At 45.9% G+C, this 23,535-nt stretch overlaps 1 protein-coding gene across 3 annotated transcripts in view; it reads right to left on the reverse strand.

Annotated features, from left to right (window-relative positions):
* Positions 1 to 1,243: 1,243 nt before the first annotated feature.
* The window catches only part of PRRG1 (proline rich and Gla domain 1), a 48,681-nt gene continuing 26,389 nt past the window's right edge, over positions 1,244 to 23,535 (reverse strand). For all 3 annotated transcript variants that reach the window (XM_089774644.1, XM_075913260.2, XM_075913259.2), the window contains 2 exons: positions 11,844 to 12,004; positions 1,244 to 4,981 (listed from right to left, as the gene is read on the reverse strand). In XM_089774644.1, coding sequence (XP_089630770.1) covers positions 4,463 to 4,981; positions 11,844 to 12,004 — 680 coding nt within the window. In that variant the 3' untranslated portion in view covers positions 1,244 to 4,462. The remainder of the gene's footprint in view (positions 4,982 to 11,843; positions 12,005 to 23,535) is intronic.

Consider the following 23,535-nt stretch of genomic DNA (forward strand, 5'->3'; position numbering starts at 1 on the left):
GTGGCCCCATCTAAAATTATTGCCTATCCCTCTGTTAGGGTCTCAATTCCAATAAGTCAACTGTACAGCAATGGCCAAATGTTTAACTAGTACTATGCATGCAACATAGCTGAAGTGAATTTGTATAAAGTAGTTATAAAACTGCTCAGTTGCAGACATTTAAACAAAAATGCTCTCTCCCCCCAAAACCCTATTGAATGTCCACAGGATCAAGAATAAGTCAATATTACTTGCTTTAAATATGTAAAGGATTGAAGAACATAACACTTCCTCCTCTGAAATGGATACAGAAACATGACCAAAGAATTCTCCCTTCTAGAATCTAAGTTACTGAGGAATTTTGACACACATATGCCCAACAACTTGATCATATCTAACTTTTTCCATCCTTCTGTTCTGAAGCCATTGCTTTGAGCTGTGCCAAATAGTGTTCATAGGGAAGAAAGTGTTAAAATTAGTAATTGACCCACATTCATAGAGTCACTCTCACATTCTTTGTAGATTCATGACCTACTGGTTTGCACCTTTGTCAGGTCCATATGCTTCAAGTCTGTAATGTGGGTTGATGTAGTTTTACCAAGTTTTGAGGTCTCTCGGGGCTTCAGATAGTTTCCTAGATGGATAGTATGAAATATCTGGGAGATAAGTTTGTCTCTTTAGCAACAGCAGAACAGGTCTCATACATCCATTATAAGACATTGTTTTCTTTTTTAGAAATAAGATTCCTTTGGTTTCTAGGGAATACAGTAAGGGCATTCTGTACAGCTGCAGGACTTTCATTGTACTGGATCTATTGCCTGCTACCAATACAAAATTCTGCCTCAGCAGGGTAGGCACGGCAACCATTTTCTTTTAACCTGCACTGTTTTTTGGTCCAAGACACTTTCTTCTACATTATACAAAAACAGTGTAGCTGAACAGACTGTTGTGGAATTAATGCTTAAGTTCTCTGTAATGCTTTGTCCCCTTAAATATGCCACCAAAAAAGTCTCCATTCTCTCTGAATATTGTCCTCCAGCTGGCCCGTTATAAGATACTGTATGCTTTCATATTTCACATATACATTTATATTAATTTTAAAGCTACAACTTAGTAGTGGTACTACTTCTGTTTTAAAATTAATCAGCTGAAAACTTGAGAAAATATTTTCCATCAAGATGAGACAGCAGAAGTTAATACAACACCTCTGTTATAGAAATCATGTTACTTTTATTCTAACTCATAAAACTGACAGAGACATTAGAAAATTTCAATAGCTTTATTTAGCATGCCAAAACCCAAACATTAAAAAAAATTCTATAAACAAGCAAAATATTTAAATACCATAATTTAATGTAAACCAGATCTTAAAAAAAGATTTAATACTGCAATCAAATAGGCTATTTACACACAGAGGAGATGGAACTACCGCCCCACAGGTGTCCAAAATTAAACTAATCTGATTTCCATAATTTATTTAAAAAGTCACCCATCTCCATGTTGGTCATTAGTAAACAATTTTAGTTCCGTACAAGATTCACCTCTCCGTGTTACATTCAAAGCAAGGGAGTGCAACACCCTGAATTTTCTGGTAGTCAATCAAGACATGTTCTTACTAGTAAAAGATTCAGAGAGGTAAGGCTGTAGATCTTACTGTCACATTTATTGCGGGTCAATGCAATTACAATAGAAGAAAATGTAGAAGCTATATTTTGAAAAAATAAAGCTTTATATAAACCACAAGACAAAATGTCATTTTAATAAGATCAGAAAGGCCAAGCATAAGTTCTTTAACTTGTTACATTTAATAGAACCCTTAAAACTTTTAAAGCTAAAAAAATATTTTTTGTAATTTGGAATCATTCCAGCATATGAGAAAGAGCACTTATTGTCTTAGTAGAGGAAAGACTATTTTTAATAAGGGTTTTAAGCAAAGGCTTTTGTTTAGCCATGTAAACCAAGTTTGCAGACTTTTGGCCAGTGAATTTAAAATTGTGCTTGTGTAGAGTCTTCGAAGAACAGCATAGTTCTGCAAGTTATAATGGATTAGCATGTATATTTGATCTTTCTATTTAAAAAAAACAAGCATTATTTCTTTATTGCAAATAGTATCTGCACACTGTAGCAACACATTTTAATTGAGGAACACAATTTAAAACAGGGGTTGAGTTGGTTCAAGAGACTGGTAGTGGAATATTGAGCATTACAACTTTCAGTCATTGGCACGAATCCAGGGCAGACTGGACATGACCAGAAATTATTTGACAACCATGTAATGGCCTGTATGTGAAATGACTGAGCCGCACACATTTCCTAGGTGAAAGAAATCCACATAAACAGTAATTAAAAAAAGACACCATGGCAATTGGCAGCCTGTTGGCAGGCTCAGAAGAGACCACTATTTGTGTTGGCATGAAGAGTAAACTATGTCCACCCCTCCCCCAGGTGATTTTGTCAGTGATGCGGCACATAGGCTTGGTACTGTGTAGCCAGAGGGAGTGCTTTAACTCTAGTGCAGTGCAAAGAATTATCTCTGGAGCTGTCTGTCTCCAGGGTGCACCTGCCTGGTCTGGGACACACTGACGTTGTTGGACCAAAGAGCCTCAGTGCCTAGGAAGAGGGGGCAGTTGGGAGTGGTGGCTGGCAGCCCATCAGGAGCAGAGCTGGTCTCATGGGCCGTGGCTCAGAGCCCAGCTACAGGGTTGGGAGCAGAATCGGTCCTATGGGCAAAGGGCCAGCGGCCTGAAGGGGGGAGGGGCTGGGCAGGACCAAAGCAGGATTCAGGTCAAGGGACCAGGAACAGAGCCAGTCCTGCAGCTTGGAGGGAGGGGAAAGGCAGGATCAGAGCAGGAGTTTGGCTGATGGCTGCCCCCCAATCAGCCCATAAGCTGGTTGGAGGGGCCAGGAACAGAGCAGGAGCTCAGCCAAGGGTCTGGGAGCAAAGCCAGTGCAATAGCTGGGAGCCCGGCCAGCACTGGCAGCGGAGCTCAGTGGCCAGGTCCAGCAGCTGTGAGGGGAGCCCCTGGGGAAAGATAGGAAGCTGCCAGCAGAGAGGCCAGAATTAACCATTCCTGGATTGGCAAACTCCCTCATTTGGGACCAGTCAGGTCTAGGGTTGCCAGGTGTCTGGTTTTCACCCAGACAGTCCGGTAATTGTGTCTGTCTGGTTTAAAAAAACCCCAGAAAATACCGTACATGCAAAATGTCCAGTATTTTCTGTTTCTGGGACAGAAGGCCGGCAGGGACATTTTTCCCCTGCCGTGTGTGGCAGGGGAGGAGGTGGGGTGTCCTTGGGGCCACTTAAACTTCCCCCAGCCTCCCCTGCTGCTTGGCCAGATACTTCCGGTTCCTCTCCTGCATATGGGAGAGGCCGCACAGGAGATCTGGCCTGAGGGAGAAGCTCCACATGCTGGAGCCCTGCGGCATGTCAGCCAGGCGGCAGGGAAAGAGGCTGCTGCTTCTTCCCAGGCTCAGGAAGCGGACAGCAAAACTGCTTTTGCCAGGAGCAGAATGAGAGGAGAGGGGAGGGAGGGAAGGGATCCATTCCCAGAGGGGGAGGGAAGGGAAGCCCCTGATCCCCTTCCCTGCATGGGGCACCTTTTGGAACTAAGGGGAAACCACCACAGGGCCAGCTCCTCCCCTTCCCCTCCCCCCTTTCCTGAGTAGGCTGGCTCGCCTTTGGCAGAGTGGTTAAGGAAGCATGCAGGACTGGAGGGAAGGGAGGAAAATACCTTCCAGGAGTGGGAAGGAAGAGAATCACCCCCAGCCGCTTCCCTGCATGGGGTGCATTTAGGAGAAAAGGGTGGCCACATCTGGGCAAGCCCCAGAACTCCTTCCCTGTAATAGGTTGGCTGCAGCAAGGAGCAGTGTCTTATACTGCCTTCTGCATAAGTACAGCTGATGTGTTCCAAACTTTTAATCTCACTTATTGCAACCCTGTAAATATCCTATTGCAACCCCATAAATATCCTATTTAAGTTAAGTGAATAGGCTATATTGTTCACACACATAAATATTTTCTCTGTCTTCCAAGGCCCAAGGGTAGGATAAAATGTGTGACAAAGAGCCAGAATGAAAGACGAAAATATTCATGTAAGAAACTTAAAATTACGTAGGCCATGACCCTTTGGTTTAAATAACGTTCCATCACCAGTGTTTGATTCTAAAGTAAATTTTCCACACTAAAAGGGAAGTGACGACAGATTAGTGTGGAACACAGGCAATATTCAGGCTAAAATGAATTGCAACCCTCAAAATGGAGGGACATTTGACAGGTATGCACGGACAATTGCATTTTTATCTGCTCCATGCTCAGTATGGATTCCCCACCTTTAAAATTGACATGGGAACATGCACACACAGAGGGAGCAGGGAAATAATATACAGTATGAGTCCATTAAATTATACAAATGGTAGTAAGCTGCATTAAAGTGCTACAAAGTTCTCTTAGTAATTTTTAAAAGTTGCTGCTATTCTTCCTGCTTTACTTAATACTGGTAACAGGAGGCATTACAATGGCCCTAGTTGAGCTGGAATTTATGATGTCTTCATACTGTGGGGGTGGATCTAAATGGTGTTCCGTTTCATTTCTTATGCTGGTTTCAGCAGTGGCTTCTTCATATGAAGGAGGAGGGTCACCATTTGATAGCCTGGCTGATATTGTGTCTGAACGTCCATCAGGAGATCCCAAATATCCTGGAGACAGCCCACTGCCTTCATACATTTCTTCCTGTGGGGAATGAACAATGCTGAGAGGCTGGGGAAGAGCACTTCTACCATCAGCAACAGCACTATCACCAACGGCTTCGCGGGCTCCCCTATGCATGTACACAGACTGTCTACGGATTTTCTTTTTAAACAGACATCTCCATGTAAGAAAGATGATAATGAGGATAACAAAAAGGCCGATGATTAATGGAAATGCAAGGTAAAATGAATACCAATTATCTCCTGTGTTACTTTCTCCATGGAGTCCATTTGTGTAGTCTTTCCAGAACTCCCTCTAAAACAGCAAGACAGAATTAATCAGAAGCCATTAAAAATAAAATGTAACGGGTCTGCTTTCAATCACAAAATCGAAGCAAGTTTTGTGGCTTCCAATAAATGATCACTTCGATCTTCAATTGGTGCAGATATTGTATGAAAAGTTTCCTGACTCCTTTCTGGTGTCCTGAGTTTTTTGGAATTTTTTAAATGTCTCAACATTTCTGAATTTGCACTGAATAGTCACAAATTGGGATTTATTTTGGAATTAAGGATTATGAAGAAGGCATTTTGACAGGGAAACATTGTTTCAGAGTGATATTTTAACGCAGCATAACTATGCTGCACTGTCATCCTAAAATTCAGACTTCCCCGCCCTCTGGTTTATAAAATAAGAGCTGTCAGCTATTTACAGCTAGACATAGCTTTTGCAATATATGGATAACAATACAACATATACTTAAAATAGTCTAGAAACCTTGGTATCTTAACTGAAGATAGATGAATCAAAAGAGTGAGTAATGGAAATATGAATGAGGGGTGAAATTAAGAATGACATTAAGTACTTAAGATAATTTGTTATTTTATTAGTATTTTAAAATTACAATGGCTATTGCAATAGCACCAAGAAGCCCCAGTCAGAATCAGGGTCTTTGTTTATTTGCAAAATAAGAAAATATAGGAAAACATGCTGCCTGTACTACAAAGATGTTTCCTCTGCCTGTATCTGTGTTGTATTATCCATAGTTGATATAGACCAAATGTAAGACACAGGTAATGTTATGTAAACCTCATCCCTTTGTTTCAAACAAACATTTAAACAATTTATATTCTGTTCTTGGAGAAAATACAAAATCTTCTAGTAATAAAGGTATCTGTACATGTTATATTGAGTCCAGGACTTTCTATGTAAAATAATTAAGTGATTTCCCCCCCCCCACACACACTTTTATTTATATATATATATATATATATATATATATATATATATATATATATATATATACACACACACACACACACACACACACACACCCACACCCACCCACCCCACAAATCAGATCACTACACATTCTTAAACATAAAATTTAAAAAAACCCACACAAGCAAGAAACTTAGGGTTTACTTAGGTAATGAATTAAAAGTGCAAATAAGCCATCTTAACTACCTTTGAAAATATCAAATGCTACACATGAACATTTATCTTATTGGCACAATTCCACCGCTCACAAGGTAATATTATGACCACACACACACACACACACACACACACCCACCCACCCCCACCCACCCCAATGCAACGGCCATTTCTTTCACAGGAGAAAAGTCTATCATGCAAAAAAAACCAATCACACACAAAGCAAGCTTTGGTGTTCTCTAGATATAATCTCGTGGAAAAAAAATCATTCAACAAACAAGGTTTTTGGGCAGATGGGGGAGGGGCTGCAGAGGTGATCCTGGTAATTACAGACAAGTCTAACTTCAGTACCAGGTAAAGTGCTTGAAATTACAGTAAAGTACAGAATTGTTAAACACATAATTTGTTTGGGGAAGTCAACATGGTTTCATCATATCTCTCTAGTCTAGTGGAGTTTTTTGAGGGGGGCAACAAGCATGTGGACAAAAGGGGATCCAGTAGATACTAGTGTACTTAGATTTCTAGAAACTCTTTGACCAAAAGCTCTAAGCAAAGTAAGCTGTCATGAGAAGAGGTTAAAAGATGAGAAACAAAGGTTGGGAATAAATGGTCAGTTTTCAGAATGGAAAGAGGGGTCTGTATTGGGATCAACCCTATTCAACATATTCATAAATGATCTGAAGGAAGAGGTAAACACTGAAGGTGCATCTACACTGCACCCATAGCTTGAAATACGCATATTTCGAGTCAATTTCAAAACGGCTTATTTTAAAATTTGATACTGTTTACACAGCACTTATTTCAAAATAAAATTGCTATTCCAAAACATCTCTTACTCCTCATAGAATGAGGTTTACAGGGACACAGGAATAGCGAGCCTGTTATATTCTGAAACAGGCATGCTCAAAAGATGTGGAATAGCTATTTTGGGATACCTCTGGTCTCCTGAAATAGCTCAGCAGTGTAGACATAAGCCTGAGGTGGCAAAATTTATAGATATTGACCTTCTGATGAAGACAGTTAAATCCGAAACAGACTGAGAAGCTGCAAAAGGATCTCACAAAACTAGGTGACTGGGCAACCATATGGTAGATAAATTTTAATGTTGATAAACGCATACTGGAAAACATGATCCTGCCGATACGTACAAAATAATAGAGACTAAATTAGCTATTACCACTCAAGAGAGATCTTGGAGTCATTTTGGATAGTTCTCTGAATACATCCACTCAATGTGCAGCAATGTGCACTTCATAGGATGTGCAGCCTGGGACCAGCTCTTCCCTAGTCTGTACCAGATCCAGCACAGATAACAATTCAAACCTAATAGATTGCATATTTTGCAAGTCTCAACTGACCACACACCTTGATTTTCCTCATTATGTGTAGAATAAGTGAGAATAAGGATCACAACAGTTTAACTACAAATGAATCTTTAAAGTTTAGCATCAGTAGAAATTATTTTGGGAAATACTATTTATATATTTACATATGTTTATGAACACAAAGCATTCTGAGACTATAGAATACACCCTTCTTGTTTACTACAGAGTAATTTCTTTTCTTAGTTGCATACTACACCTTATCCAGTCAAACTTTTAGGTAAGGATTTCTGGTTAATAAATTTGTTTGCAAGAGCCAGTTTCACAGTCCTTATTACAATTCCATCGCATTATATGTAACTAGCCATGTAAAATCCCAGTTAACCAGGATCCCACAGGTGGGAGACCATGGCGTGGCGTGGCAGGACTAACCAGGCTGTTCAGGCCAGATCCACTGCACCGTGGGTCATGCTCCAGCCAGGCCTGCTGCGCCATGCCATGGACAGAGGGGGCCCTGTCCAGGCCAGGCCTGCTGAGCCATGGGCATAGAGTGCTCCGGCTGGGGTAGGCCCACTGTGGGCAGGAAACTGCTTCAGCCCAGCAGCACCCCCCAGCACAACATAGTAGACCCAGTTGGGCTGGAGCAGTGTCAACAGTTGAGAGCTGCTCCAGCCTGACTGTGCCATCAGTTAACTGGTTACAGGTAAGCATCACTCAATGAGTTAATTGAGTAACTGTTGAGTATCCATCAGTTTCAACTGTCCATTATGTTCTGTATCTCACTCTGTAAATTTTTAAGATAGATCATGGACTCAAAATGTTATTGTTATGCTGATGGCATTCAAGAGCTACAGTAATGACTGTAGTAATACCTCATGCAAATACCACATGTAGGTTTGACTTTTGAGGAAAATTAACACAGAGCTACGCGGTAAAGACAAATAAAAAAAAATAACTTGTTCCCTGTTATGCATCCTTGGTATGTATCCAACAGGCCTGAAAGTTCTCTTTTGGGTTTTTTTGAATACTAGAAATTCAGGTGCTGCCTGTTTTGCCAAAAATATCCCATGGGAAACTGAAAATACCAATAAACATAAGAACGGCCGTACTGGGTCAGACCAAAGGTCCATCTCGCCCAGCATCCTGTCTGCCGACAGTGGCCAGCACCAGATGCCCCAGAGAAGGTGGACCGAAGACAATGATTAAGCGATTTGTCTCCTGCCATCCCTCTCCAGCCTATGACAAACAGAGGCCAAGGACACCATTTTATCCCCTGGCTAATAGCCTTTTATGGACCTAACCTCCATGAAATTATCTAGCTTCTCTTTAAACTCAATTATAGTTCTAGCCTTCATAGCCTCCTCTGGCAAGGAGTTCCACAGGTTGACTACACGCTGTGTGAAGAAGCATTTTCTTTTATTAGTTTTAAACCTGCTATCCATTAATTTCATTTGGTGTCCTCTAGTTCTTCCATTTAGGAAACTAATAAATAACTTTTCTTTATCAGTCCTCTCCACACCTCTCATGATTTTATATACCTCTATCATATCCCCCCTCAGTCTCCTCTTTTCTAAACTGAAAAGTCCCAGTCTCTTTAACCCCTCCTAATCATTTTAGTTGCCCTTTTCTGAACCCTTTCCAAGGCCAAAATATCTTTTTTGAGGTGAGGAGACCACATCTGTACACAATATTCAAGATGTGGGTGTACCATAGTTTTATACAGGGGCAGTAAGATATTCTGGGTCTTATTTTCTACCCCTTTCTTAATAATTCCTAACATCCTATTTGCCTTTTTGACCGCCGCTGCACACTGCGTGGAAGTTTTCAGAGAACTGTCCGCGATAACTCCAAGATCTCTTTCCTGATTTGTTGTAGCCAAATTAGCCCCCATCATACTGTACGTATAGTTGGGGTTATTTTTCCCGATGTGCATTACTTTATACTTATCCACATTAAATTTCATTTGCCATTTTGTTGCCCAATCACTCAGTTTGGTGAGATCTTCTTGGAGTCCCTCACAGTCTGCTTCTGTCTTGACTATCTTGAACAGTTTGGTATCATCTGCAAACTTTACTACCTCACTGCTTACTCCTTTCTCCAGATCATTTATGAATAAGTTGACAAGTGAAACCAGGAGAACAAAGAGATAAAAGTGCTGCTAGTCAGACTAAGGATTTAAGAGGCAGGTAATTGTATAGACTGCACGATTATTCAATTTGGGAAGGTGCTCAGAAGGCGCTACCCCTACTGAGGCTCAGCAGTTTAAATGTAAATTTAAACTGCAGAGTCACAGCGGGGGGAGCTCCAGGACCTGGCATGAGCTGGGACTGAGCCAGGCTTGCTCAGTCCTGGCTTGTACCAGGTCTAGCAGCCTCTGTCCATGGGGTGCAAGTGGCAATCTGGGATCCCCCCCACGGTCAGAAGCTGCTGCAGCACAGCCTCTGTTTGCGACCATCCCCAGCCAATGTGGACAGGAGCTTTTGCTGGAGCAACCTCTTTTCACGGAGGCAAGGGACCCACGTAGGGTGGGAGGGGAGGCAAGCGGCACTGCAAAGATGGTGCTGGGGGAGAGCCAACTTTAAAGCAGGCTCCCCCCAACACTGACTCCTGTTTCCCCCTCCCCTTGCTGCCTATGATATAGAGGCAGCAAAGGGGAGGAGAAATGCAAGTAGTCAACTTGACTACAGGAAACCCCCAACATGCAACCGCCTGAGTTCCGAGCCCCTGTACTAACAACCATTTTTGTAAGTGTGGAAGGGGCTGAAAATTCCCAACTTACGTCCTTGGTCCGCATTTACGACGGCACATGGCACCTACTGTAAATGAGGATTCGAGTTACAACGCTTCCCCAGGAACCGAATGCGTCACCAGCTGGGGGCCCCCTGTACTCTTTTACATCCCTAAGTCAGGCAGTGTAAAACTGAATTATAAAAAGATTTTTTTTTTTAAAGTATGTGTGTCTTTTTTTTTTTTTTTTTTAAACAGAGTTAGAAGGAATTATCTAATTAATTCTCAGAGGGGTAGCCAGGGTAATCTGTAACTTTAAAAGTCCTGTGACTGTGGCACCTTAGAGATGATAATACACAGAATTATGAGCTTGTGTGATTTTATTGAAGACAACATTCTGAGCCTTCATTTAATGTCTAAGAAAATTCCTATTCCAGTCCTCCATTTTTCCAAAGACCAAGAGGAATATTATGTTTAAGATAAACCAAGTAGTTAAGAAATGTGGGTAAAAAAAACTAAAACACTGTTTGGCCTCCTTTATAAGCTACACATGGAAAAGGAAATGAGGAATTAAGGCCTTTAAAACACCTGGTTTTAGGATTTCACGCAAATGCATACAGCAGAAGTATTACTTTTTAATACATGGGCCAGAAAACTATGTAGTGGTTGTTACTCATGCCACTATAAATGTCAACTTCCCTGCTAATCAAAAAAAAAAAAAAAAAAGTGCTTTTACTCTATCTGGAAATTCCTCCCATTTTCATCCAGGTTTACAGTGTACTCAGGGATGCATCTTTCCTACCTTGCTGTTTTCTGTAAATACAGGCAGTCCCCGGGTTACGTACAAGATAGGGACTATAGGTTTGTTCTTAAGTTGAATTTGTATGTAAGTCGGAACTGGCTCCAGATTCAGCCGCTGCTGCTGAAACTGACTAGGGGCTGACTACAGCCGCTTTGCTTCCGGTGCCCCGGTCTGCTGGAGACGGTCCCCAGCAGACCAGGGGCACCCGGAGCAGCTTTTCTCGCCCCGGAGGTCGAGGTGGTGGTCCCGCTGCCTGCGAGCTCCGGGGCGAGAAAGCCCTGTTCGTAAGTGCAGATCCGACATAAGTCGGATCCGCGTAACTCGGGGACTGCCTGTACTTCAGAGTAACCAATGTATCATGGTCCAAGACTGCTCACATTGTTTTACTTGTTGTAGGCAGTTTAAATAAAGTTTTTGTGCCAACTGCTTTGTAAGTGACAGCTACTCTGCTGATGTGCAGCTGCAGCTTCAGGAAAGGTACTTCATTTCTGCTAGTTTTAGGAATAATACAATTGTCTTTACTAGGTAGTCTGCATTTTAGCTGCTCTCTATCATGGCTTTAAATGCATGATTTGAATAAGATGTCTGTGGCATGCAGTACACTCCTCTCTTTCATAGTAAGATGCTGACTATCGCAAAGTGGAGTAGCTTACTAGTTTAATCACAATACATTTAGTCAGAGTAAAAGTAAGTGGGTGCAGCAAAAGCCTTCAGGAAACTGTTTAAAGAGCTGGCAAGGACCAGCAAGAAGAAATTTTAAATTACTTTCGCTGCTGCATTTAGTAAAAATGAATAAGCTAAGAAATCTAGTGGAATGTAGGAAAGTTAAGAGGCTAGAAAGCGCACACACTTAAGCTTGTATTAACTAGTGCAATGTTTTTTTTTAACTTACTGTCTTTTCATCGTTTTCAAAAGCTTCTCTTGCTTCCTCATAGGTACACTTTTCTTCTACACACTCACGTTCTATGCTCCCTTGCTTTAGCTCTTCCAAAACTCCATTGGCTCTTGGATATCTTTTTAACACAGAGTTGGCTTTGTTCTCTGTTAGGAACACTGAAAAAAGAAGAGAACATAAATAAAGTGACTCTTGGGAAAGTAGCCACACTATTTTCAGAATTTTAAAATAAAACTGCACAAAAGAAAATATGTTGTGTGGAGAGAAAAACTTTTCAAAACAGTCTCTTTACATAAAAAAGTATGACGGCTCCTTCAACTGTTACTGGCTATTAAAAATATTTTTCCATAGACAACTGAGCATTGTAGGTACTATGCCACAGCTTGTTTAAATGCAACTACAGGCCCTGCTTGAGCCCAGCATCCCTATTCAGCTCATGCTTAAACTCTGAACAATTCAAGCAAATCATATGTAGTTGAACAATTACAGTAGCATGGTATGAAAAAGCTGACCTTGTCTCTGGAGCTCTTCAGAGACTTAGTCATTCACCCTCTTGGATCTGGAGTGTTCCAGACCTGCTCTGCATGTATCAGCACCATCCTGATTAAAGTGGAATTTAAGTTTAAATGCTTCCTTTCCTGGCTACAGAAAGCAACTGATACTTGGCTATGAACTTCCCCACAAAAAGTATGTGGAGGATCATACCTGAATTTTTCAGAAGTTTTATGCTGACACATTGTCTATAATACCTCATGAGAATCACTCCAAAATGGCTGACACTTTTTCAAATTGAGTCTACATAATTTCTTATGCAACACTGCACTTCACTAGATACCATGGCATTAGAAACACCGGTCTTTTTGGAATAAAATGGCCTCAAAAGAAAAAAAAATCAAAGCCAAAACAGGACGTAATATGTTAATATGACACTTCAATTATTAGGGTGACTTGTTATTCCTTAGATAAGACATTTCAGCAAACAGGTTAACATCACTTTATGGTTCAACTCACTCACTAGTAGGATGACTAAATTTCAGACACAGATCACCTTTATCACTTGAAGTAGTTTCACCCAGGTGTTTTCTTCCTTTCTTGAGCACCTCATTTTCTTCCCATCTGGCTTTCCTGCTCATTCTCTGGCCAAATGTCTTATCTTACACCCTGAAACCACACCTCTGGCATGCACAGACCTTTTTCTCCTCCTCCCCCACATCGTTTATGGTTGACTCAAGCATAAGCCGTTGCACCTGCTTCCCCATTGTGCACATGCTGGCATGCACCAGGTCTGGAACTCTCCAAATCCAAAGGTGAATGACTAACTCTCTGAAGAGCTCTAGAGGCAAGGCCAGCTTTCATACCATATTTCAGTAATTGAAAAACTACAGTAGGTAGGGTTGCCAGGTGTCCAGTATTTTACCAGTCAGCCCGGTATTTGCGCTCTTTGTCCGGTTTAAAAAAAAAAAAAAATCAGAGACTACCAGACATGTGCAATGTCTCTGATTTTTCTGGCTGCGCACTGGATGGAAGCCTGGCGTAGGCGGGGGAACGGCTGGGAGGCAGGACCGCCATTGGAGCCAGGAGTCCCAGCCACTCCCCCCGTCCCACCAGGCTTCTGCACAATCACAGGCTCCCAGCGCCGATGGCAGCCCCGCCTCCCAGCCACTCCCTTCGCCCCCACAAGGCTTCTGAAGCACCCAGAGCCGTGACTGCAGCTCCGCCTCCCAGGTGGGGAGTCCCAGCTGGTAGGCGGGGCCGTGATCACTGCTCGGGTGCTTCAGAAGCCCAGCCAGGGTGGGGGGGAGTGGCTGGGACTTCTGAAGTGACTCCCAGCCACCCCCTCCAGGCTTCTGCATAATCACGGGCTCCCAGCGCCAATTGTGGCCCCGCCTCCCAGCCTGGGAATCCCAGCTGGGAGGCAGGGTTGCTATCGCCACTCTGGGCGCCACAGAATGGGGGGGGGGGCTTATTATCCCGCGTTCCTTTTTTTTTTTGCTTGACCAAAAAATACTGCGTGTCCAGTATTTTTTGGGAGACCATCTGGCAACCTTACAAGTAGGTGTGTCAACTAGATGATTAACTAACTGATAAGTCTAGGCTTATCGGTTAATCTTGTTGACTACTTGCATTCCCTTCCCCTCTTGCTGCCAATATCAAAATTAGACTAAGAAAATAAATCCAATAGACATTTAAGTTACATTTTAGTTTTTTAGCTTGAACTGTGTATTTCTTTCTTAGCAAGTCTTTAGGTTCAGGGGTTGCAAAAATGTGTGTAACTCTCTTTTAAAATTCAATGTGACCATTAGATCCTAGGGTTGCCAGATGGTTTAACCAAAAATACCGAACACCCCACTCCCACCCACAAAAAAAACACTGGAGAAAAAATTCTGTTGGAGGGGAGGGGATACCGAAGTTGTAGAGCATAAATAAATAAAGCGGCATGGTCCCTTTCAGAGTGCGTGCAGAGTCAGAATAGGGATAGGAACAGGGGAGCAGTTGAGCACTAAAACTAATACATCTGAGACTAGGGTTTTTGATTTCAAAAACGCTAACTTTAATAAATTAAGGAAATTAGTTAGGGAAGTGGATTGGACTAAAGAATTTATAAATCTAAAGGCGGAGGAGGCCTGAGATTATTTTAAATTAAAGTTGTAGAAGTTATCAGAGGCCTGTATCCCAAGAAAGGGGAAAAAAATTATAGGCACGTGTTTTAGACCAAGCTGGATGAGCAAGCATCTCAGAGAGGTGATTAAGAAAAAGCAGAAAGCATATAATGAGTAGAAGATGGGAGGGACCAGCAAAGAAAGCTACCTTATTGAGGTTAGAGCATGTAGGGACAAAGTGAGAGGCTAAAAGTCATGTAGAGCTGCACCTTGCAAAGGGAATTAAAACCAATAGTAAAAGGTTTTAATAGCCATATAAACAGGAAAAAAAAAATGAAGCGGGACCGCTAATCACTGAGGATGGAGTGGAGGTTAAGGATAATATCTAAACAAATACTTTGCTTCAGTCTTTAATGAGGCTAATGAGGAGCTTAGGGATAATGGCAACATAACAAACGGGACTAAGGATATGGAGGTAGATATTACCAGGGCTCGACAATTAGGGCAATCTACTCACCTCTGGCGAGTAGATTTTAGTCTGGCGCGGATGCGCAGCGTGCAATTCCATGCAGCTGGCAAGCGGGGATCACTGTTGCTTGGCAAGCCCTGGATATTACCATATCCGAGGTAAAAGCCAAACTCAAACAGCTTAATGGGAGTAAATCGGGGGGCCCAGATAATCTTCATCCAAGAATATTAAAGGAACTGGCACATGACATTGCAAGTCCATTAGCAAAAATTTTTAAACAATCTCTAAACTCAGGGGCTACGTCTACGTCTACATTGGCCCCTTTTCCGAAAGGGGCATGCTAATTTGACAGGTCGTAATAGGGAAATCCGCCGGGGATTTAAATATCCCCCGCGGCATTTAAATAAAAATGTCCGCCGCTTTTTTCCGGCTTTTAGGAAAGCCGGAAAAAGAGCGTCTACACTGCCCCGATCCTCCGGAAAAAAGCCCTTTTCTGGAGGATCTCTTATTCTTACTTTTCTAAAAGCCGGAAAAAAGCGGCGGACATTTTTATTTAAATGCCGCGGGGGATTTTTTCCCTATTACGACCTGTCAAATTAGCATGCCCCTTTCGGAAAAGGGGCCAATGTAGACGTAGCCAGGGGTTGTACCTTTTGACTGGAGAATTGCTAATATAGTTCCAATTTTTAAGAAAGGGAAAAAAGTGACCCGGGTAACAACAGGCCTGTTAGTTTGACATCTGTAGCATGCAAGGTCTTGGAAAAATTTTTTGAAAGAGAAAGTAGTTAGAGACATTGAGGTTAATGGCAATTGGGACAAATTACAACATGGTTTTACAAAAGGTAGATCGTGCCAAACCAACCTGATCTCCTCCTTTGAGAAAGTAACAGATTTTTTAGATAAAGGAAATACAGTGGATCTAATCCACCTTGATTTCAGTAAGGCATTTGATATAGTACCTCATGGGGAATTATTGGTTAAATTGGAAAAGATGGGGATCAACATGAAAACTGAGAGGTGGATAAGCAACTGGTTAAAGGGGAGACTATAGTGGGTCATACTGAAAGGTGAACTGTCCAGTTGGAGGGAGGTTACTAGCGGAGTTCCTCAGGGATCAGTTTTGGGACCAATCGTATTTAATCTTTTTATTACTGACCTCGGCACCAAAAGTGGGAGTGTGCTAATAAAGTTTGCAGGTGACTAAGTTGGGAGGTATTGCCAATTCAGTAAAGGATCAGGATATCATACAGGAAGATCTGGATGATCTTGTAAATTGGAGTAATAGCAATAGGATGAAATTTAATAGTGAGAAGTGTAAGGTTATGCATTTAGGGATTAATAACAAGAATTTTAATTATAACCTGGGGACACATCAGTTGGAAGTGACAGAAGAGGAGAAGGACCTCGGAGTCCTGGTTGATCACAGGATGACTATGAGCCGCCAATGTGACATGGCTGTGAAAAAGGCTAATACGGTCTTGGGATGCATTAGGCGAGGTATTTCCAGTAGAGATAAGGAGGTGTTAGTGCCGTTATACATGGCATTGGTGAGACCTCATTTGGAATACTGTGTGTAGTTCTGGTCTCCCATGTTTAAGGAGGATGAATTCAAACTGGAACAGGTACAAAGACAGGCCACTAGAATGATTCGAGGAATGGAAAAGAAGAGGTTACTTACTTCGTAACTGTAGTTCGAGATGTGTTGCTCATGTCCATTCTGATTAGGTGTACGCGTGCTGCGTGCACGGATTCCAGAGCTTTTTTCCCTTAGCAGTATCCATAGGGTCAGCAGGGAGCCCCCTGGAGTGGCACCGGTATACCGGTGCATATATATCCCTGCTGGCCCCTCCACTCCCAGTTCCTTCTCGCTGGCTCCTTCCGACACGGGGAGGCGGGTGGGATGCAGAATGGACATGAGCAACACATCTTGAAGAACTACAGTTACGAGGTAAGTAACCTCTTCTTCTTCGAGTGCTTGCTCATGTCCATTCTAATTAGGTGAATCCCTAGCCGTATCCCCCCCTGGAGGCGGGATCAGAAGGTGACTACCTACCTAGGTATCCTTCCACAGATCTCAAAACTGCCCTCGCAATGGCAGCATCCTCTCTGGCCAGTTGAGTAATCACATAATGTTCCGCAAAGGCATGCACCGACGACCATGGCGCTGCCCTGCAGATTTCCAAGATCGGCACATGAGCTAGGAACGCCGCCGCTGTCGCCTGAGCTCTCATGGAATAAGCCATTATGCGCTGCGGTGACCTACCTGCACCCTCGTAGCATAGCCGAATGCAGGAAGTAATCCACGAGGATATACGCTGCGCCGAGACTGGCAACCCTTTCATTCTTTCTGCCACTGAAATAAACAATTGAGGTGATTTACGAAACCCTCGCGTCCTGTCTATGTAATAAGCCAACACCTTTCTAACATCCAGGCAGTGCAAAGCCTATTCCATGGGTGAGGCGTGTGGCTTGGGGTAAAAAAAAAAAAAAACCAGTAGATAAATATCCTGGGAGAGATGGAAGTGCGAGACAACCTTGGGTAGAAACCCCGGGTGTGGATGCAACCTCACTTTGTCTTTAAAGAACATCGTGTAGGGTGGTTCTGAAGTCAGCGCTCTAAGCTCTGACACCCTTCTGGCTGAGGTAATGGCCACTAGGAAAGCTACCTTCTAAGACAAGTGCTTCAGAGAGCATGATGCCAGAGGCCCGAATGGTGGCATCTTAAGGGCAGTCAGGACCAGGTTAAAGGTCTCAAGGCGGGACCGGCAGGCTCTCATATGGCATCATCCTGTCAATTCCCTTCAGAAACCTTTTAACCATAGGATTAGCAAAGGTGGACCTCTGACTCTCCCCGGGGTGAAAAGCCGCTGTAACCGCCAGGTGTACCCTCAGGGAGGCTGTGGCCAGGCCTTGCCCCCGCAGGTGGAGGAGGTACTCCAGAACAGTCGGGACCACTCCTTCATCCGGAGCAAGCGTTCGGCCCCCTAACTATGAGGTAAACCTCTTCCGTTTAGCCTCGTAAAGAGCTCTAGTGGATGGCTTCCTACTTTCCAACAGCACCTCCTGGACTGCTCTGGGGCAGGCTCGCGCCGTAACCGAGAGCCACTAAGGAACCACGCCGCGAGGTGCAGGGATGACAGGCTTAGGTGGAGTGCTACTCCGGCCTCGCAGCTCTGCGTGATTAAGTCTGGCACGAAGGTAGCCTGAGTGGTCTCTCCACGGTTAGATCTAGCAGGGTGGTGAACCAGTGTTGGTGAAGCCACACCACCCAGTTTAGGGCTTCAAAATGAAGGCTTAGTCTGGTGGCCAGGTGGCGGCCCTGCGCCTCTCTCGGAGTCTGACCGAGGACCTCTACAGAGGTCGGGGCGGCTATTGTTGGAGCCCCTATTAGTGCTTTGCCCCCACTGAAAGGGTCTGGGATAGCTTCTAGCCTGGAGGAAACACCTCTGGGGGGCTGGGTTGTGTATCCCTAGTGACTTCAGTGTCGCTCTCAAGTCCTTCAAGCTATGAAGCTTGGAGTCAGTCTGCTCTGAAAACAGGCCTGACCCTTCAAAAGGTAGATCCTGGATAGTGGTCTGCACCTTGGACAGGATGCTGGACACTCGTAGCCACGCACTACGCCTCATAACCACCCCAGTAGCCATAGTGCGGGCAGCTGAATCTGCCACGTCCAGAGCCGCCTGGAGGGACGTATGTGTCACTGCCTTGCCCTCCTCTGTCATGGCCCCGAACTCTTGTCGGGATTCAGGGGGAAGCTGGCTGCCAAATTTTTGCATTGACGCCCACATGTTACAGGCATAATGCCCCAGCATCACTTGCTGGTTTGCTATACATAGCTGAAGGCCTCCCGTGGCATAGGCTTTCCGGCCAAGCAGGTCCAATTTCTTGGGCTCTTTCACCTTTGGGGTGGGGCCCGGAGGCCCTTGACGCTCTTTCTGCCCAGCGGCCTGCACTATCATCGACCCCAGGGCTAGATGGTTGAAAAGATGTTCGTGCCCCGCTTGAGGCACGTAGTACCGCTTCTCCACACCTTTCTGGATCGGCGCAATGGAGGCTGGTGTCTGTCACAGGGTCTTTGACAGCTTGTCCACCATTTTATTCAGTGGGAGCGCCACTCGCCCAGGGCCCGCTGCCGTCAATGTCCACCATATGATCTTGGTCCTCGTGCTGGACTGCTAGGTTAACTGCCAACCTTCAGCGCAGCTCCTGGTGCGCCCTTGCGTCCATTGAAGGGTGCTGAGGTGCGGAGTCCACCAGAGCCTCATCCGGCGATGACGATGAGGACTCTCTCGGCGGGACTACCTCTTCCCCACCGAGCTGCACCTCCGGTTCCCCTCCAACCGAAATGCCCATATGGGCCGAGCCCGGCTGGACTGTGGCCTCCTGCCCTTGGCCGATTACTTGAGGCCTAGGCATTGTCGCCATGGGCGGGCTCTCCTCAGGAGGAGGGGCTCTTAATGGGGTGGTGGATGGGGCGCTACTCCTTTGGGACGACCCAACCACTGACACCATAGGAGGGGGCCCCTGTGCCTGGTGGTAAGCCCAGGGCATCCAGAATGTCCACTGAGGTTGTCCCTGCCACTGCTGCTGATCTGCTGAGTCCCAGTGACCTGAATTAATAGTTGAACGAGACCTATGACGGGATTGGGACCTGTACGATGACCAGGCTGATGTCACCGATTCAGCCTTGGACTCCCACGAATAGTCTGATGCCGACCAGGGAGGAGCCGATAACGCTTGCACCCTTTGCTGCGCTGCCATGGCTGACGGCTTGCCCCCGTGTTCCACACGCAGTGCTGGAGGGGGCATAAGTGAAGGCACTTGCTGCGGCACTATTGTGCCCAGCTGCATTTGGTAGGCCAGTAAATAACCAACCAGTGCCACCATTTGCTGCTGCACCACAGTCTGGTGCGGTCCCGGTGCTCCGATGGCATGAGCTGGGATCAGTGCGGGGCCTTGCATCACCCACGGGCTCGGCTGCGGTGCTGGCCCCTGCACCAGTGCAGTATAGGCCGTTGGGTGCCCCAGTACCGGGGCTGTCGGTGCCGCAAACGCACTCGCTCCCGGTGCTGCTGCTGCTGGACAGGGGGCCGGGGTTGAGGCCGGTGTCTGTCCAGGCTCCAGTGCCAGTGCTCTTGCCGGCACCAGGAATTGCTGCTGGTGCTGGACCGAGGCCTGCACCTCGCCCAGAGAGTCCCACGGCCCAGCTGTCAGAGCCAGCAGCGCCAGGCCCTCTCCTTCCTCAAAAGTTTCTGGGGTGGAGGGACGACGGACCTCCCCTATCCCTGCGGCCTGCCCCGGGCTCCTGCCCTTGTCTGGGCTGTGTCTCTTCTTTGAGGCCTTAGAAGACAAGTGCCCCTCCTTAGGGCGCACCTTCTGGGCACTCCTCTCTGTTGAGCGTCCCCTCGAGCCCTAGGAGCCTCTCAGCGCCGGGGACTGCAACCTATGTCTCAGTGCTTTATCGGCCTCTGACCAGTGCTTGGCCAACACGGGTGCCGCTGACGGCGCGCTGCGGATGGAGTGGGGGCCCTCCTCACCTTGGGGCTGCAGTGCCAACTCTATTAATAGGAGTTTCAACCGGGAATCCCTCTCTTTCTTGGTCTGGGGCTTAAAACTCTTACAAAGAGCAGCTTTCTGCTTGATGGGCTTCTCCCAGGCACTCGGGAGTGAGCATCTCCACAGGGCATAGGTTTCAAGCAGGAAGCACAGAGTTTAAAGCCCTGGGGCCCTGGCATGCCCTCCCCTCACTGGGTCCCCTAATTAATTACACTATTTACAGTACTTAACAGCTGCTTAACTAGATAAAACCACAAATTTAACTATAGTACAACAGATAAAGGAAATACAATTGCTAAGAGACAGGCTAATAGCCTGAAAGCATGCTCCAGCTACCTTCATGGGCAGTAAAAAGGAACTGAGGGGGTAGAGGGGCCAGCCAGGGTATATATGCACCGGTATACCAGCGCCACTCCAGGGGGCTCCCTGCTGGCCCTATGGATACTGCTAAGGGAAAAAAGCTCCAGAATCCATGCACGTGGCGCACGTACACCTAATCAGAATGAACATGAGCAAGCACTAGAAGAAGAACCTGTCTTATGAAAGGAGACTCAAGGAAAGAACGGTTACTTACCTGTAACTGTTGTTCTTCGAGATGTGTTGCTCGTGTCCATTCGAAGTAGGTGTGTGCGCCGCGTGCACCACGTCTTCTGGAGCATTTTCCCTAGCGGTACCCGTAGCGCCGGCGGGGTGCCCCCTGGAGTGGCGCCCCCTGGAGTGGCGCCGCCATGGCGGGGCATAAGTACCCCTGCCGGCGCTGCCCCACCTCAGTTCCTTCTTGCCGGATACTCCAACGAAGGGGAGGTAGGGTGGGAGTCGAATGGACATGAGCAACACATCTCGAAGAACAACAGTTACAGGTAAGTAACCATTCTTCTCTTCTTCGAGTGGTTGCTCATGTCCATTCGAAGTAGGTGACTACCAAGCTAACCCCATGGAGGAGGGGTCGGAACAGTCATAGCACCAGAGTCATAAGGGAAGGTGAACAATAAACAGATTTATTTGAACAATTAAACAGTGACAAGTTACCAACCCAGAACAAAGACAACCAGATCTATATATTTACATCACAGATTTGAGGACTGCAGAGCCCACCCTTGCATCCTCCCTGGCCTGTTGAGGTAGCGCATAGTGTGTTGCAAACGTGTGAAGGGAAGACCAGGTGGCTGCCCTGCAAATTTCTGTGATTGGTACCTGGGCACCAAAGGCTACCGAGGATGCCTGCGCCCTGGTAGAATGTGCCTTCACCCTGGGTGGGGTTTTACCAGCCAGTTGATAACACTCTGCTATACATTGCACCACCCATCTTGATAACCTTTGCGTAGAAATAGGTGAACCTTTCCCTCTATTCCCAAACGCAACGAACAATTGTTGGGATTTACGGAAGGGCTTGGTTCGGTCAATATAGAATACCAGCACTCGCTTGGCATCCAGGGAGTGTAGAACGTGCTCCTTATGGGAGGCGTGTGGTTTAGGGAAGAACACCAGTAGATAAATCTCCTGAGACAGGTGAAAAGGAGAAACCACCTTCGGGAGGAAGGCCGGATGAGGCCGTAGCCTTATGTTATCATGCGAAAAAACAAGGTAGGCGGTTCTATAGTCAGCGCCCTTAGCTCTGATACCCTTCTAGCTGACGTAATGGCTACTATGAAAGCAACCTTCAATGAAAGGTGCTTCAATGAACACGTAGCCAATGGCTCGAAAGGAGGGGACATAAGCCTGTGAAGGACCAGGTTGAGGTTCCAGGCAGGGTATGGAGCCCTCACCGAGGGGTACAATTTCTCCAAACCAGTAAGAAACCTTTTAACCACCTGGTTAGAAAAAAAGAGAGGCTCCTGCCGTACCAACATGGAAGGCAGAGAGAGATGCCACATGGACTTTAATAGAAGAAAAGGACAGGCCACTAGAATGGAGTTGAAAGAGATAGTCGAGAATAGTTGGAATATGGGCCGAAGACGGGTGTACTCCTCTCCGGGATGCCCAAGACGAGAAGCGCCGTCACTTGGCAGCATACGACCATATAGTAGAGGGCTTCCTGCTGCTAAGGAGCACCATCTGTACCTGTCGGGAACATCCCCTTTCTGGTTGGTTCAACCATGGATAAACCAGGCCATTAGGTGAAGAGACCGGAGATCCGGGTGAACCATTATCCCCCCCGTCCCAAGGTTGGGTTAGCAGATCCCGAACTGGAGGGCGTGCTATAGGGTCTTGGGTCAGCATGTCCACCAGGATGGGGAACCAGAACTGTCTGGGCCACCTGGGGGCTATGAGAATGATCGAGGACCTGAAAGTTCTCGCTCTGGTCAATACCCTGGAAATTAGTGGAAATGGGGGGAAAGCATAGAGAACGCCCTTTGGCCACGTGGTCGTTAGGGCGTCTCCCTTGGAGAATTTCCCCAGCCCCAGCAGGGAACAGTAGTTCCTGCACTTGGCATTGCGTGCCGAGGCAAACAGGTCTAGGTGGGGATAGCCCCACCTGTGGAAAACCTGACTGAGGACAGAGTCCTTGAGCGACCACTCGTGGGCTCCAAAGGATCTGTTCAGTGTGTCTGCAAGTAGGTTTTTGCACCCGGGGAGGTACTCCGCCTGAGGCGTGATATTGTGCATGACACACAAGTGCCAGAGACGCAGGGCCTCCTTGCATAGGGGTGGCGAGCGTGCCCCACCCTGCTTGTTGAGGTAGAAAACCGCTGCAGTGTTGTCCATACGCACCAGGATGGAGCGGTGGGAGAGCCTCGGCAGGAATGCTTCGTAGGCCCTCCTCACCGCCCGCAGTTCCTGGACGTTGACGTGCAGGGACCGTTCGGAAAGGGACCAGAGGCCCTGAGTTCTGTAGCACCCAATGTGTGCACCCCATCCCAGGTTGGACGCATCGGTGACCAGCGTCAGCGAGGGGGGGAGGGGCGTTGAAGGGAACCCTGCTGCGCACCACGGATTCCTGGGTCCACCAGAGTAGGGAGTCCAGAAAGTCTAGGGGCACTGTGACTATGGAGTCCCATAGACCCTTGAACTGGCAGAAGACCTTCGCCAACCACGCCTGCAGAGGTCTCATCCTGGCATGTCG

The sequence above is a fragment of the Pelodiscus sinensis genome, chromosome 1, assembly GCF_052426305.1.
Source record: "Pelodiscus sinensis isolate ZL-2025 chromosome 1, ASM5242630v1, whole genome shotgun sequence".
In the NCBI taxonomy this organism is placed as follows: domain Eukaryota; kingdom Metazoa; phylum Chordata; order Testudines; family Trionychidae; genus Pelodiscus; species Pelodiscus sinensis.